The sequence below is a fragment of the Scyliorhinus torazame genome, chromosome 21 (assembly GCF_047496885.1).
Source record: "Scyliorhinus torazame isolate Kashiwa2021f chromosome 21, sScyTor2.1, whole genome shotgun sequence".
NCBI lineage: Eukaryota > Metazoa > Chordata > Chondrichthyes > Carcharhiniformes > Scyliorhinidae > Scyliorhinus > Scyliorhinus torazame.
The window spans coordinates 57,107,817-57,121,506 of NC_092727.1; the positions used below are offsets into that span (position 1 = coordinate 57,107,817).

The 13,690-nt window shown below is 50.2% G+C and overlaps 1 protein-coding gene across 5 annotated transcripts in view; it reads left to right on the top strand.

Annotated features, from left to right (window-relative positions):
* LOC140398299 (CMP-N-acetylneuraminate-beta-galactosamide-alpha-2,3-sialyltransferase 4-like) overlaps positions 1-13,690 on the top strand; it is a 189,815-nt gene that overhangs the window by 110,289 nt on the left and 65,836 nt on the right. For all 5 annotated transcript variants that reach the window (XM_072486825.1, XM_072486823.1, XM_072486821.1 and 2 more), the window contains one exon: positions 7,615-7,746. In XM_072486825.1, the coding sequence (XP_072342926.1) occupies positions 7,615-7,746 (132 nt within the window). The remainder of the gene's footprint in view (positions 1-7,614; positions 7,747-13,690) is intronic.

A 13,690-nucleotide genomic window follows, 5' to 3' on the forward strand; every position in this document is an offset into this window, starting at 1 on the left:
TCTGCATCTGCGGGGATGGGTGCCTGGACGTTTGGTCCTGCGATACACAATGAAGCATGCATGGTTAGACATCAGGCAGAGATCAGGTGATATGGGGGAGGGGGATATAGGGGAGGGGGGATATGGGGACGGGCTGTCGGTGGCTCACTTGCTACTACGCCCCCGACCTCTGCATCAGCAACCTCCGGTCCTCAGGTCCGCCAGCCAGTTCCAGGGCCCTTTCCTCGTGTTCGGTCAGTGGCCTCTCATCAGCGGGGCCTCCCCCAGTCCTCACATGCTCCCTATTGTTGTGTACGCGCTTATCCTGTGGGGGGGGGGTGGCAGGGGTAAAAGGCAACACTGTTAGGCAGGTATATGAATGCACGCCATCGGTTGCGCGTGCATTGCAGAGGTTAAGGTTAGGGCTGGATTCACTTGGGGCTATGGGGGATATGGGGATGGGAGGATATGGGGGATATGGGGGAGGGGGGGATATGGGGATGGGAGGATATGGGGGATATGGGGGAGGGGGGGATATGGGGGAGGGGGATATGGGGATATGGGGGAGGGGGGATATGGGGGAGGGGGGATATGGGGGAGGGGGGATATGGGGGAGGGGGATATGGGGGAGGGGAGATATGGGGGAGGGGAGATATGGGGGAGGGGAGATATGGGGGAGGGGAGATATGGGGGAGGGGGGGATATGGGGGATATGGGGGAGGGGGGATATGGGGGAGGGGGGATATGGGGGAGGGGGATATGGGGGAGGGGGGATATGGGGAGGGGGGATATGGGGGAGGGGGATATGGGGGAGGGGGGATATGGGGAGGTGGGATATGGGGAGGTGGGATATGGGGAGGTGGGATATGGGGGAGGGGGGATATGGGGAGTTGGATATGGGGATATGGGGGAGGGGGGATATGGGGGATATGGGGGATGTGGGGGAGGGGGGATATGGGGGAGGGGGGTATATGGGGGAGGAGGGATATGGGGGATATGGGGGAGGGGGGATATGGGGGAGGGGGGATATGGGGGAGGGGGGATATGGGGGAGGGGGGATATGGGGGAGGGGGGATATGGGGGAGGGGGGATATGGGGGAGGGGGGATATGGGGGAGGGGGGATATGGGGGAGGGGGAATATGGGGGGAGGGGGAGATATGGGGAGGCTCACCCTGCCTGCTCTGACGAGGTTGTTCACCTTCTTGTGGCACTGGGTGCCTGTCCGTGGTGTCAGGGCCGCAGCGGTGACGGCCTCTGCCTCCCCCCTCCACAGACGCCGGCTGTGGCGTGGGGCAACTCTGCGGCCGTGCCCGGGATACAGGGCGTCCCTCCTCTGCTCCACCGCGTCCAGGAGCGCCTCCACATCGCGTGACTCGAACCTCGGGGCTGAGCGGCGGCCAGCCACCCAGTCGGGTGTTGCGGTCGGGTGGGGGGGAGCAGCGCGGCCTTATGAGCCGTCACGCTGTGCGGTGCGTATGACGCTGCACGGCGTGAACCATTGCGCAAGCGCGGATCCCGTTACGTCGCTGCTAGCCCATTTCGGGCCGGAGACATTCGACCCATTTTTCCGACGTGGCGCAAGTCGGATTTGGGCCGTTTTTTGCGCCGATAGGCGGACTTTCCGCCGATAACGGAGAATTTCGCCCCGTGTCTTTAAACTCACCTGACTTGCAGCAGCTAGCGCTGTACAAAATGGGGCATGGCCTCGTTGTGACTGACTCAGCAGCCCTCAGCTGAAGGCGTCAGGAGTGCGCTGCATTATACATTCTTGCCTAGTGTGGGTCAGGGAGTTGTCAAGAAAGGATCAAAAGGATCGAAGAAAGGATTTTGAGCTACGGAACTCCGAGCCGAACGACAATCCGACTTTGATTGCCATTCTGCAGAAGTTCAGGCCAAAAGACTTGCATTTATATTTACCCATAACTACCGTTCCCTGAGGTATCATTACTGGAGGAGAGGGGGTGTTCCAAAGATGCACCATGAAAACAATGCCCCCCCCCCCCCCCCCCCCTTCACCCCTCTTGCACCATCGTCCCAATATCAGGATTGCCTGGCAATTTGCCCAGGAAGTTCAATGTTGGAGCAGTGCTCTGCAATTGTAAACATCAAAAGAAAAATTTTAATCACAGACGAAGGATGGTCCTGGCTATCTTACAGGAATAGTTATCCAGGAAAATTTGGGATTTAACCATTTCTAACTCCTAGGTAACTATAGTACTGTATCCCCAGCCCCACTGACCAGTACGCCAACCACCCAAATCCGACCACTCGAATGACCACCCGACCCCCACCTCAATCTCTCACCCACCCCCCCCCCCCAAAAAAAGGACCTGCGGCCCTGAAATGAAAGAAAAATGAAATGAAAATTGCTTATTGTCACAAGTGGGCTTCAAATGAAGTTACTGTGAAAAGCCCCTAGTCGCCACATTCCGGCACCTGTTCGGGGAGGCTGTTACAGGAATTAAACCGTGCTGCTGGCCTGCCTTGGTCTGCTTTCAAAGCCAGCGATATAGTCCTGTGCTAAACAGCCCCTGATGACAGTCCTCAACTGATCTTAACGTATTGTTAATATTTAACTATGTAATTCTCTCCATGCCTGTGTGGGTGTCACCCCCACAACCTAAAATATGTGCAGAGGAGGTGAATTGGCCATGTTCCATTTCTCCTCAACTGGAAAAAAAATTGGGCAGAGACACAGAGCTATAGATGTTTACAGCATGGAAACAGGCCAATCGGCCCAGCTAGTCCATGTCGCCCAGTTTCTATCACTAAACTTGCTTGCCTGCATTTGGCTCATATCCCTCCATACCCACCCTGCCCATGTAACTGTCTAACTGCTTTTTAAAGGACAAAATTGTACCCGCCTCTACCACTGCCTCTGGCAGCCCGTTCCAGATGCTCACCACCCTCTGTGTGAAGAAATTTCCCCTCTAATTTATTTTGTATCTCTCTCCTCTCAACTTAAACCTATGCCCGCTAGTTCTAGAATCCTCTACCTTTGGGAAAAGATGCCGACTATCTAACTTAATGATGCTCCTCATTATTTTATAGACCTCTATAAAAACCGTCTATAAGAGCCTCCTTCGCTCGTGGGAAAAAAGTCCCAGCCTCTCCTTTTACTCAGACCATCAAGTCCTGGTAGCATCCTTGTCAATCTCTTCTGCACTCTTTCTAGTTTAACAATATCCTTCCTATAATAGGGTGACCATAGGGTATTCCATGTGAGGTCTTAACAATGTCTTGTATAACTTCAACAAGATGTCCCAACTCCTGTATTCAATATTCTGACCAATAAAACCTAGCATGCTGAATGCCTTCTTCACCACCCTGTCCACCTGCAACTCCACCTTCAAGGAGCTATGAACCTGTATTCCTAGATCTCTTTGTTTTGTAACTCTCCCCAGCTCCCTATTATTAACTGAGTAGGTCCTGCCCTGATTTGATCTACCAAAATGCGTCACCTCACATTTATCCAAATTAAACTCCATCTGCCATTCATCGACCGACTGGTCAAGGTCCTGTTGCAATCTTATATAACCTTCTTCGCTATCCACTATGCCACCAATCTTGGTGCCATCTACAAACTTAGTAACCATGCCTCCGACATTCTCATCCAAATCGTTTATATATAAGGCCTCACTGGGGAGGCCTGGATACTAATGGCCTCCCCAGAGAGGCCCCAACCGGGCACCATTTAGATCGTGGACCAAGGGTAATGGCACCTGTGGGGTCTCCCAGGCCTCTCCTTCTGGCACCCGGGCACTTTGATACTACCAGGGTGCCAGGTGGCACTGCCAGGCCAGAAAGGGAACTGCCAGGATGTCAGTGAAGAGGTGCCAGGGTGGTACTGCCAAGAGTCAGAGCATATGAGGGACCATGCCCATGAATGGGGATGAGGAGGAATATGAAGGATGCGGGAGTTTGAGGCTCGGTATGAAGGAGCCTCATAAAGTCTGGGAGGTGAAGGGTGGGGGTCGTGAAAGGGGGGGCCTAGAAGGGGGTTGCGGAGTCCTGAAAAGGGGGGCCCTCAGCGACCCCATAGTGGAGTGTCCTCACTTGGGGGGAGTGGGGTAATGCCTCTTTGTATGAGGGTGTTGACATTGTTTGTGGGTGTGGGGGTGTGGGGGACTCTCAAGCTCACTGAGAGATCGGGGCACTCTTTCAAAATTGTCTCACCGGCGAGTTCAGCTCCCATTGCAGAAACAATTTCTCTGGGAGCGATTCCCTTGCCATGTTGCGCTCAAGCGAGAGCACAATGCGGATCCTGGGAGAGGCCCCCAGCGGACATCCCAACCTGCTCCGCGCCTCGCAGGATTCACCCAAGTTCCGCAAGACGTCGGAGTCGGAACTGCATCCAAAATGGGCAGGACCAAATGATGTTCGCGGAAGTAGGTCGTAAACCTACTTCCACCGACCTCCCTTGATTCTCCGGCCTTCCCAGGGAGGCAGCAGCCGGGTGTCCGTCAGTGCTGCTCCACAGAAACGTGGACCAGGTGGGATGGCAGCCGGGGGTGGGAGGAGGATATCCAGGGCCATCGGATACCCCTAGTTGGCTCCCTGGCCCGCCCCTGGAAAGCAGGCACTTTGGCACTACCCAGATGGCACCTTGGCACTGCCACCCTGCAAGCCCGCACGAGCACTGCCTGGGTGCCAGGGTGGCAATGCAAGAAAGCCCGAGTGCCAGGATGGCACTGCCAAGGGTCAGGCCGAGGGGGGCCATGCCCATGAAATGAGGATGGAGGAGGTTTCAAGGGTGGGAGAGTGCAGGGCCTCCGGGAGGTGGGGGGTGAGGCTTGGGATCCTGGAAGGGATGGGCTGCTGTAAGGGGGCTTGGGGAGGCCTGAACAGGGAGGACCCCAGGGACTACATGGTGGGGAGTTCTCACTTTGGGAGTCTGAGGTAGTGTCCATGTGTGTGTGTGGGGGGTGCGTGACATTGCGCATGGGTGGGGGGGGGGGGGGGGGGGTGAGGGACCCACAAGCTCATTTAGAGATCAGGCCACCCTTTCAAAATGGTGGCCCGATCTCTGAGTTCAGCCCCCCAGTGCAAACAAAAGTCCTAAGTGTGGACTAAACCGGTGAGAAACTCCCCAGAGCCCAAAAAAGTGATTGGGTCATTGAATAGCGGTGGGGAACTCACTGGCAGAACCAACGGGAAACTCCATGAAAAACCCGCCACAAATTAAGTTCGAATTTGTTTTGGAGAATCATGCCCTAATTGTGCGCTGCACTGGGGAGATACTCCCCAAGGCCCAAAAAATGAGTCCGTGTGGTTCAATGCTGCTGTGGATCTCACCCAAAAGGCAGGTCAGAAACACCCCGCTACACTCGCCCAAATGGCACTTAAAACTTTTTGGGTTGCATTCTGCCCACAATTAATGTTTTGCATGGAGCTGTTTCTCCAATATTGACTGCTTCGAGAGTGTTCTTCCAGTCTATTACCTTTGCACAGCTGAGCACATTTTCATTATAATGGCATGCAGGCACACAATACAACACTGGTCACCTCATTACAGAAATGCTATAATTGCATTCGAGAGTGTGCAGAGGAGGTTTACAAGAATGTTGCCAGGACTGGAAAATGTCAGCTATGAGGAAACATTGGATGGGCTGGGGCTGGGCACCTTGGAACAGATGAGGCTGAGGGATGATTCGATTGAGATGCACAAAATTGAGTGGGATCTGGATAGAGTAGATGTGATGACCCTATTTAACTTAGCAGAGAGTGTATCAGTTTGAGATTCCACATTTACCTTGGTGAGTAGATTTACAGGCTGGTTCCTTTTAGGTATTGTACGAAATGGTGAATGTTTTACTCCGCAATAATTACAAAGATTTGATTGATTGAAAGGTTAGACTGGAGATGAGGAAAATATTTTTCACCCAGAGGATTGTGGGGGTCTGGATCTTATTGCTTGAAAGGGCAATAGATGCAGAAACTCTCAACTCATTTCAAGGATGCCTGGATGGTAAGCTGCAGGGTGACAGGCCAAATGGTGGAAAGGGGAACTGGGCTGGTGGCTTCTTTTTCATTGCCACCACAGATGTGATGGGATGAATGGCCTCCTTCTGTGCCATGAACCTTTTATCATTCTATCCCTGGCACAGCAGCTTTGGTGTCATAGCATCCATTCCTGCTGTAGGTTAAATCTATCGGTAAGGATGGAAGTGATCCATCATTGAAGTCTGTTTACTGCTATCAGCCAATGGTGAGGTTCTGAAAGAATATGAAATGTTGTAGTTTTCCTATTCTACACCAAAAAATGACTAGCGGTTGTGACCAATGAGTGATTGATCTCGCCAAACCTTTTATGCTACAGTCAAGAGATTACAAATTGCGGTTCAACATTAAAAAGTAAGGGCAAAGACTTTGGAAAGATATTTTTGGTGCAGTGATTAGAACATTCAGCCTCACATTGGCGACGGAGCAGACTGTCATCCAGAAACACCTTATCCCCCATTGAAAGCTCTCATTGTCGCCGTGCCCCCAGATTGAGATGTCTTTTGAAAGAGTGGTTATCAGTCTGGTAGATTCTTTAGAGAAATCAGCCAGAGGTAATCTATGGATGTCAGTAGATTATACAGCCAGATAAACTAAGGCTATTTGGCTGTATAATACTTCATGAAAAGCGTTTTAGTTAGTGTGTTTTCTCAATACAAGAAACCATTCACCAGTCTATGCATCCTATTTATATTGAAATAATTTGGGTAAATTATTTGTACTGGAGAGATTGTAAACTTCTGCAACAGAGAGTTCAGTGGAGCTCTCAGCTAATCAAATGATGAAGAGGTTTGTATGGGAGCATGGCAAACATTGAATCCACTCCGCTCTATAATACCCGCAATTGGGCCGATCCTCAATTCTCAGAGGGATTATCCTCCTGTTTCTCTCTAACGGGGTTACAACTTCAAGGTGTCTTGGACCTGGGCGTCGGATTGTGAAGCAGAGCGATGTCAACAGGGTGGGCTCAACTCCTGTACTGGCTGAGGTTATTCATGAAGGCCCGGCTTTCTCAACTGTGGCCCTCAGTTAAATCACCATCAGTCACCTCTCTAAAGGGAGAGCAGTCTATGGTCCTCTGGAACTGTGATTACATTTAATTTGGACATGCTCCTGAAGGCAGAAGGTCTCCAAGGAGGTAAACATTGTGAATCGTGTTTTAAAAATGAATGAAAGAATGCCTCAAGTGGGGAAAGAAAAAATGACCCAGTCGTAAGTGAACCAGCATCATAAGCAGGACAGCCACTCTGACACTTCAGTGGACAATCAAGTGCTGGTTTAAGCTCCTTGGAAATTGTTTACTTATTCAGGGACACCCATGGCCACTTAGCTGGAGACCAGACGGCGGGCATCATCGACTCACCCTGGCTTCAGTTCACAACAATATCAGGGGGGATGTACACTTCATCACAGTTGGAAGACAGACACTGCTTTTCAGATGGTTGTACATGTGTAGGAATGTATGTGAGCACCTGAGATCAGGGTCTTCAAAAGCTCTCGTTGAAGCCCCCTCTTCAAGCTGATATGCACATATTTGGATGAGAGATAATGCTGAAAACGCGTCTGCATATGTATCAACATTTTAGTGTTTCATTTCATAAATTTCCCTAATCTAGGAATATTTCCCACACTAGGTCACATCAGGATTCTGGAGGAGACCAGCCTTTTTCAAGAATTTGGATCGTGCTAAGGTGCGGATGCTGAACCCCTTTTATATGTATCAAGCTGCAACACAATTCCTGGGGGAAATGGACATGATCAGAAGGGTAAGGATATGATTCTGTTCTGTAAAGACATTGTGAAGTACTTGGGAAGGTAGAGCCACAGATCCCCCAATCTCCCAAAATATGGAAAGATCATTAACAGTAGAGCAAAGGTGTCATGATATTCAAACACACACATCATGATAGACACACCAACAGACAAATCAGAACACACAACACCACAACCAATGACAGAAAGATATAAAAGCACAGACACGACCCCCGGTGGTCAGTATTAGCTGCAGAGGAGAACCAGGACACATCTATTGCCAAACACACTCAGGGAGACAGCACGTGCAGAGTATCCAGAACGAACTGTATTATAAGAGTTATAATAAAATAGAGTTGTACCACATACAACTGTGTTGGCTCATCTGTGCACCAGAGCACCCAACACCACATGGTACAGGAGTGGATCGATACCTGCCGGCATACCTCAGTGTACACAGACAACCAGCAGTGCCCAGGCAAAATGATGTACGAGCTCCCGGTTCCGCAGGCGCTCCAGTGCCACGGCGACCTCCACGAAAACTGGCGGTGATTCCGGCAAATGTTCGAATTGTTCCTGGTGGCAGCTGAACTCAAAGACCTGGATGATAAGGAAAAAATTGAATTTCTCCTCACCATCGCCGGTGCAAGGGCAAGAGAAATATTCAGAAGGTTCAGGTTCTTCAGGAGGCAGCAAAGGTACGATTACCAGGCAGTCCTGGGCAAATTCTCCAAGTACTGTGAAGAAAACGCAATCCAATCGGCACATAAAGGTAAGAAAAGCTGCAGTACTCACCTCGTGGCTGGGATCCCGGAGCCCGAATTCCCAGAGGCCGAAATCCCGGGCCTGAGAAAAGGCTGGGTCGAGGTCGGCGGCCATCTTGCTAAAGGTATAACGCTAGCACAGTTGCGCGAGAAGTGCGCAGAACCGGAAGTTTCGTTTGCGCATGCGCGAGATGCTGCGCATGCGCAGTCAAGAAAACGGCCATCGGTAAAGGAACAGCGATCTGAGCATGCGCAGTCGCTTCCTACGTGCGACAGACCGAGCGTCAGGATGTCAGAGGCCCCAGACTGCACCAATTTAAAAGGGAAATGTCCCAAATCCAATTTAAAAGGGAAACGTCCCAAATCAAAAAAACAAAAATCTGTTAAAGCTGTAAAACAACCTTCCCTCACCTGGAATGACAGCACAGTGCCGCAAATTGACCCAGGAGATGAATTTGACCTCCGAAGAACCCTCCGACAAGCAGTTACCTACGCACAAGCCGATGATTCCGACCTTGAATACTTCGATGACGATCTTTACAGTGTTTCCGGACCTCGCGAGCCCAATGATAGCTCCGTGGTCCTATATGACTATGATTCGGACGAACCTTTCGTGTTGCACATTGGCGGCCCCCACATTGAATCCGACGCAGATGCGGATTCATTTTTCGGATTTGAGGATCTTCAATCCAGCAGATATGACGTTCCAACTTATCAGTACCGGATGATGCTGCAGCCTGACATTAACAGACAGGGAGCGGTGCAAGCACACGGAGAGTGCCCTGCTGCCACACAGAGCGTGGTCCACGTCCCGCTCAACGTTCCCGACTCTATGAAAGAAGACATGCAAGACTCCAGAGTGCAGTCCTCGCATGAACCAGAAGTGACTCCAGTGTCACAAGCTTCCACAGCAAGCTCGTGGACAGACTCCACAATTGCAGAAATGCAAGACTCCAGAGCGCAGTCCTTGCACGAACAAGAAGTGACTCCAGTGTCACAAGCCTCCACAGAGAGCTCGTGGACAGCCTCCACGATAGAAGCAACGCAAGACTCCAGAGCGCAGTCCTTGCACGAACAAGAAGTGACTCCAGTGTCACAAGCCTCCACAGAGAGCTCGTGGACGGACGCCACGATGGAAGGAACGCAAGACTCCAGAGCGCAGTCCTTGCAGGAACAAGACCATGAGGGTCTAGCAACCTCTCCTGACCAACCAGCGGCAGACGATGCAAGTCTACCATGCTCCACTACACAGCAGCATGAACATGACGGTCTCTCATGCTACAATGAAGGGCACAGCGCTGAAGACTGTTCAAGCCCAACTGAAGACAAGCCAAAGGAATCGCCTCGTCCAAGCCCGAAGAAAAAAGGTTTATGCGCTGACCTTCAGGATCATTATAGCCGAACAGAGATTAATAATGCTGCACGGCCACAGAAGGATGCTGAGCATTTGCTAACGAAATTAATTGAATGTTTAACTTGCAAGGAGCAGACTGAGAATTGCCAGTGTTTTAGTACGGATCGAAAAAATGGACAAGACATTGATCCTCAGGTAATGGAAATAACACAACCTGAATCATATCTACAGCAGGGACAAATGTCTCCCTTCAACACAACACCGCAAAATCCCAACTTCGGAGACCAGCAGTTAGTCAGTAATGACTCTTCAAACCTTGAGGGGAACATTAATTGCATTGAACCTATACACGCTCCACTGATTATTGAGCAGAACATTGGAGCAAGAATCCTGAGGACACCGACATCGAGTAGCCAGATAACGAATTTAAAACCCACAACAGTGTCAAGTGAACCAAGTGTGCTTTCCACTAATGGTGAAGATGCAGATAAGGTCGACCCGATTATCCATTGTACCACACTAACCCCAGTGATTAAGCAGTTATGTATGGGGAGTATAAGGTGGGCAATTGAGAACAGTAAAAGAGAGACTGTGACCATGCCAGTCCCAGCAAAATCAGACCCAGAGACCATGAAGGCATGTACATTAGACAAAGATACACATGAGGCACCTGAGAAGAAAAGTGAAACGGAATGTTCTTTGGAAAATAGTACAATGTCGATAGAAACATTGGATCCTATATTCGAGACCATACCTATGGGAGAATTTGGGGGTAATAAACAAGGTTCTGCAATGTCTGGGGGAAGATTTAAAATTCCAAAGAAGAAAAGCCCAAATGAAGGACAACGGCAAGACAATGACAGTCCACCGACATGGTGTGCACCACCAGATGAAAACTCTGACAATTTACCCAACCCTAGTGAACAGCAAGCTGCTAATGAGGATCTATCCACGGGATGTGAGACGAGTGACGACAGCATCCCACTTCCCATGCAAAAGGTGCAAGGTGACACACCTCGCCTAGTGCGTACCGAGGCACTCGACGATCACGGTGGGACCACTGACGACTGCGGTGGCAGCGCACCGCTTCCACCCTCGATGGCTCGACCCTCTCCACTGGTTGGTGCATTCCTGCATGTTCCGACTCCAGAAGTGCAGCTTCAGGGAATCTCGGCTGCCTCCAGTGAACCTGTTGGGACTCCGGACGGGGGGCATCGACGGAAGGCAGACCGGACTCCAGATGGGGAGCAGCCAAGCGCCGACTCTGATTCGCGCACGCCAGACCTTGCTCCGGACGGGCGGTGTCGCGGCCTCGGTGATGACACGCTCAGGGTGACGGCGGATGCCACGGCGACAGGGAATGGATCGCGTGGCAGTCCCACTGGGTCGGCAGTGGCAACCAGCACCGGCCGCCCAAGATGGACACACCAATTCGCGCCATCGCCAGACGTTGATGCGAGCAGCAATTCTCTCTCCAAGGCGACATGCTTCGACGTTTCTCTGCGGAGTCGCCCTTCCGGCACAGCAGGTGGCCGGAACCAGCGTACACGGTCTCGGCCAACTTCCACATCTGGCACAGTCATCGCCTTGCATGATATTAGTGATGGTGCTACTTCGATGGCAACGACCCATCGGCTACAAGATGCCGTCCACCACAAACATAAAAAGAGAAAGACTCCACCTTGTTCCTGGCATGCAGGGCGGATGGATTGGTGCGTAGGCGCAATCAGCGAGCTTTGCGCCGCCTTCCACGCTCGCAACTGAACCGTACGCACACGCCGGATCCTCCACTGGTTCCCAAGGATGACTTCGTGGAGATGCCACGGATCATGCCCCTTCCATCGCCACCAGAACCAAATCTCCACAGCTGAACCGGCTTGAGGACCAGCCCATTCTTGAGGCGGTCACCCATTAGACTGGACTTATAACGCTGTTCATACGTTCAAAAAGTCAAACACTTCTGTATTATAACCTGTTGTTGTTTATTGTTCCAGATATCGTCTGACCAGACCAATGTTCAAGTTTTTTTTTTTTTTTTTTCTCTCGCATCCAAGTTTTGTTATGGTACAACCTTGTTAGTGTGACGCACCCGACATCGCCCCATGTAAATAGTTACGTCATATACACACGCTGTACATAACACACACACACACTCTTCGATGCACTCACGACACAATTATATTTATAACCACGTAGGCACACATCTTTGTAAAAAGGGGGGATGTCATGATATTCAAACACACACATCATGATAGACACACCAACAGACAAATCAGAACACACAACACCACAACCAATGACAGAAAGATATAAAAGCACAGACACGACCCCCGGTGGTCAGTATTAGCTGCAGAGGAGAACCAGGACACATCTATTGCCAAACACACTCAGGGAGACAGCACGTGCAGAGTATCCAGAACGAACTGTATTATAAGAGTTATAATAAAATAGAGTTGTACCACATACAACTGTGTTGGCTCATCTGTGCACCAGAGCACCCAACACCACAAAAGGTTGTAGATTCTTTATTTTGCCCGCAGTAAAAACAAATTGCTCTTATGTCGTGTTTTGAACACAGTAAAACTTTTTAATATGGATCGCAGGAAAGCATCAAAGAAGGCGTGCTGTGTTGCACATCAGGATGATCAATTCTGTCTCCTATTGGTCAGAGGAACAAAGAAAGTCTTGCATAACCTCATGGCCTCAGATGGCCCAAAGAACCTTACAGCCAATGATGTACGTTTGAAGTATAGTCACTGTTGTAATGTCGAAAATTAGTCATATTAAAGTCTCGCTTCAAGTTAAATAAGTTTGGAAAAGATTAGCATCCCCTTTGCAGCCACAAGCTGGGACAAAGTTGGACTGCAATTTTATCAACTCACCTGATTGATAATAATCATAGAATCATAGAATTGACAGTGCAGAAGGAGGCCATTTGACTCCGGCTATTTGAAAGAACACCCTACTTAAAACCACGCCTCCACCCTAACCCCGGAAACCAATAACCCCACCTAACCTTTCGGACACCAAGGGGCAATTTAGCAAGGCCAATCCACTTAGTCTGCACTACTTTGGACCGTGGGAGGAAACCAGAGCACCCGGAGGAAACCCACACAGACACGGGGAGAATGTGCAAACTCCATACAGGGACCCGAGGCCAGAATTGAACCCTGGTCCCTGGAGCTGTGAGGCAACAGTGCTAACCACTGAGCCACCGTGCCACCCCTGAATAAGCAGTCATTAAAAGAATTACCATAAAAATCTCTGACAGTTGGAGATTCATTCTCATGTTTCAGATCCATTCAAGCTGACATTCACACTTAAGGTTGGGCTGGGGTGACACCATGCATGAGATGGCTTTCTGTGGGGTCAGCATCCTGTTTGAGTGGTAGCTTTACTGAGCATCTCCTATAGGCAGAGGGAGATTCCAGGTTCCGAGGCTGCCTCCCCTTTGGATCCCAGGGAACGAAGCACGAAACCACAAGATCGGTGTTGGATCGAATGAAAGCTGTCTAAAGAGGCAAAGAGGAGTCAATTCTCCTTGGAGGAAATAAAAATACAATATATTGGATAAACTCATCAGGCCTGACAGCATCTGTGAAGATGTTTCGGATCAAAATGATCTTTCCAAGAACCTTAGTGGAAAACTGGCTTAAAAATAGTTGCTCAGGGTTTAGAGAAAAAGATTTATGAAGAAAAGTGGATTTTTATGTCCCACTGAAAGGGAGCATAATTATTGTGTCCTGAAAAAAGGATACAATATCAAGTCAGAATCGTATCAAAGGATGGTTCAAACACAGGAAGAGACCATTTAGCCTGTTGTGCCCATGCTGGTGCTGT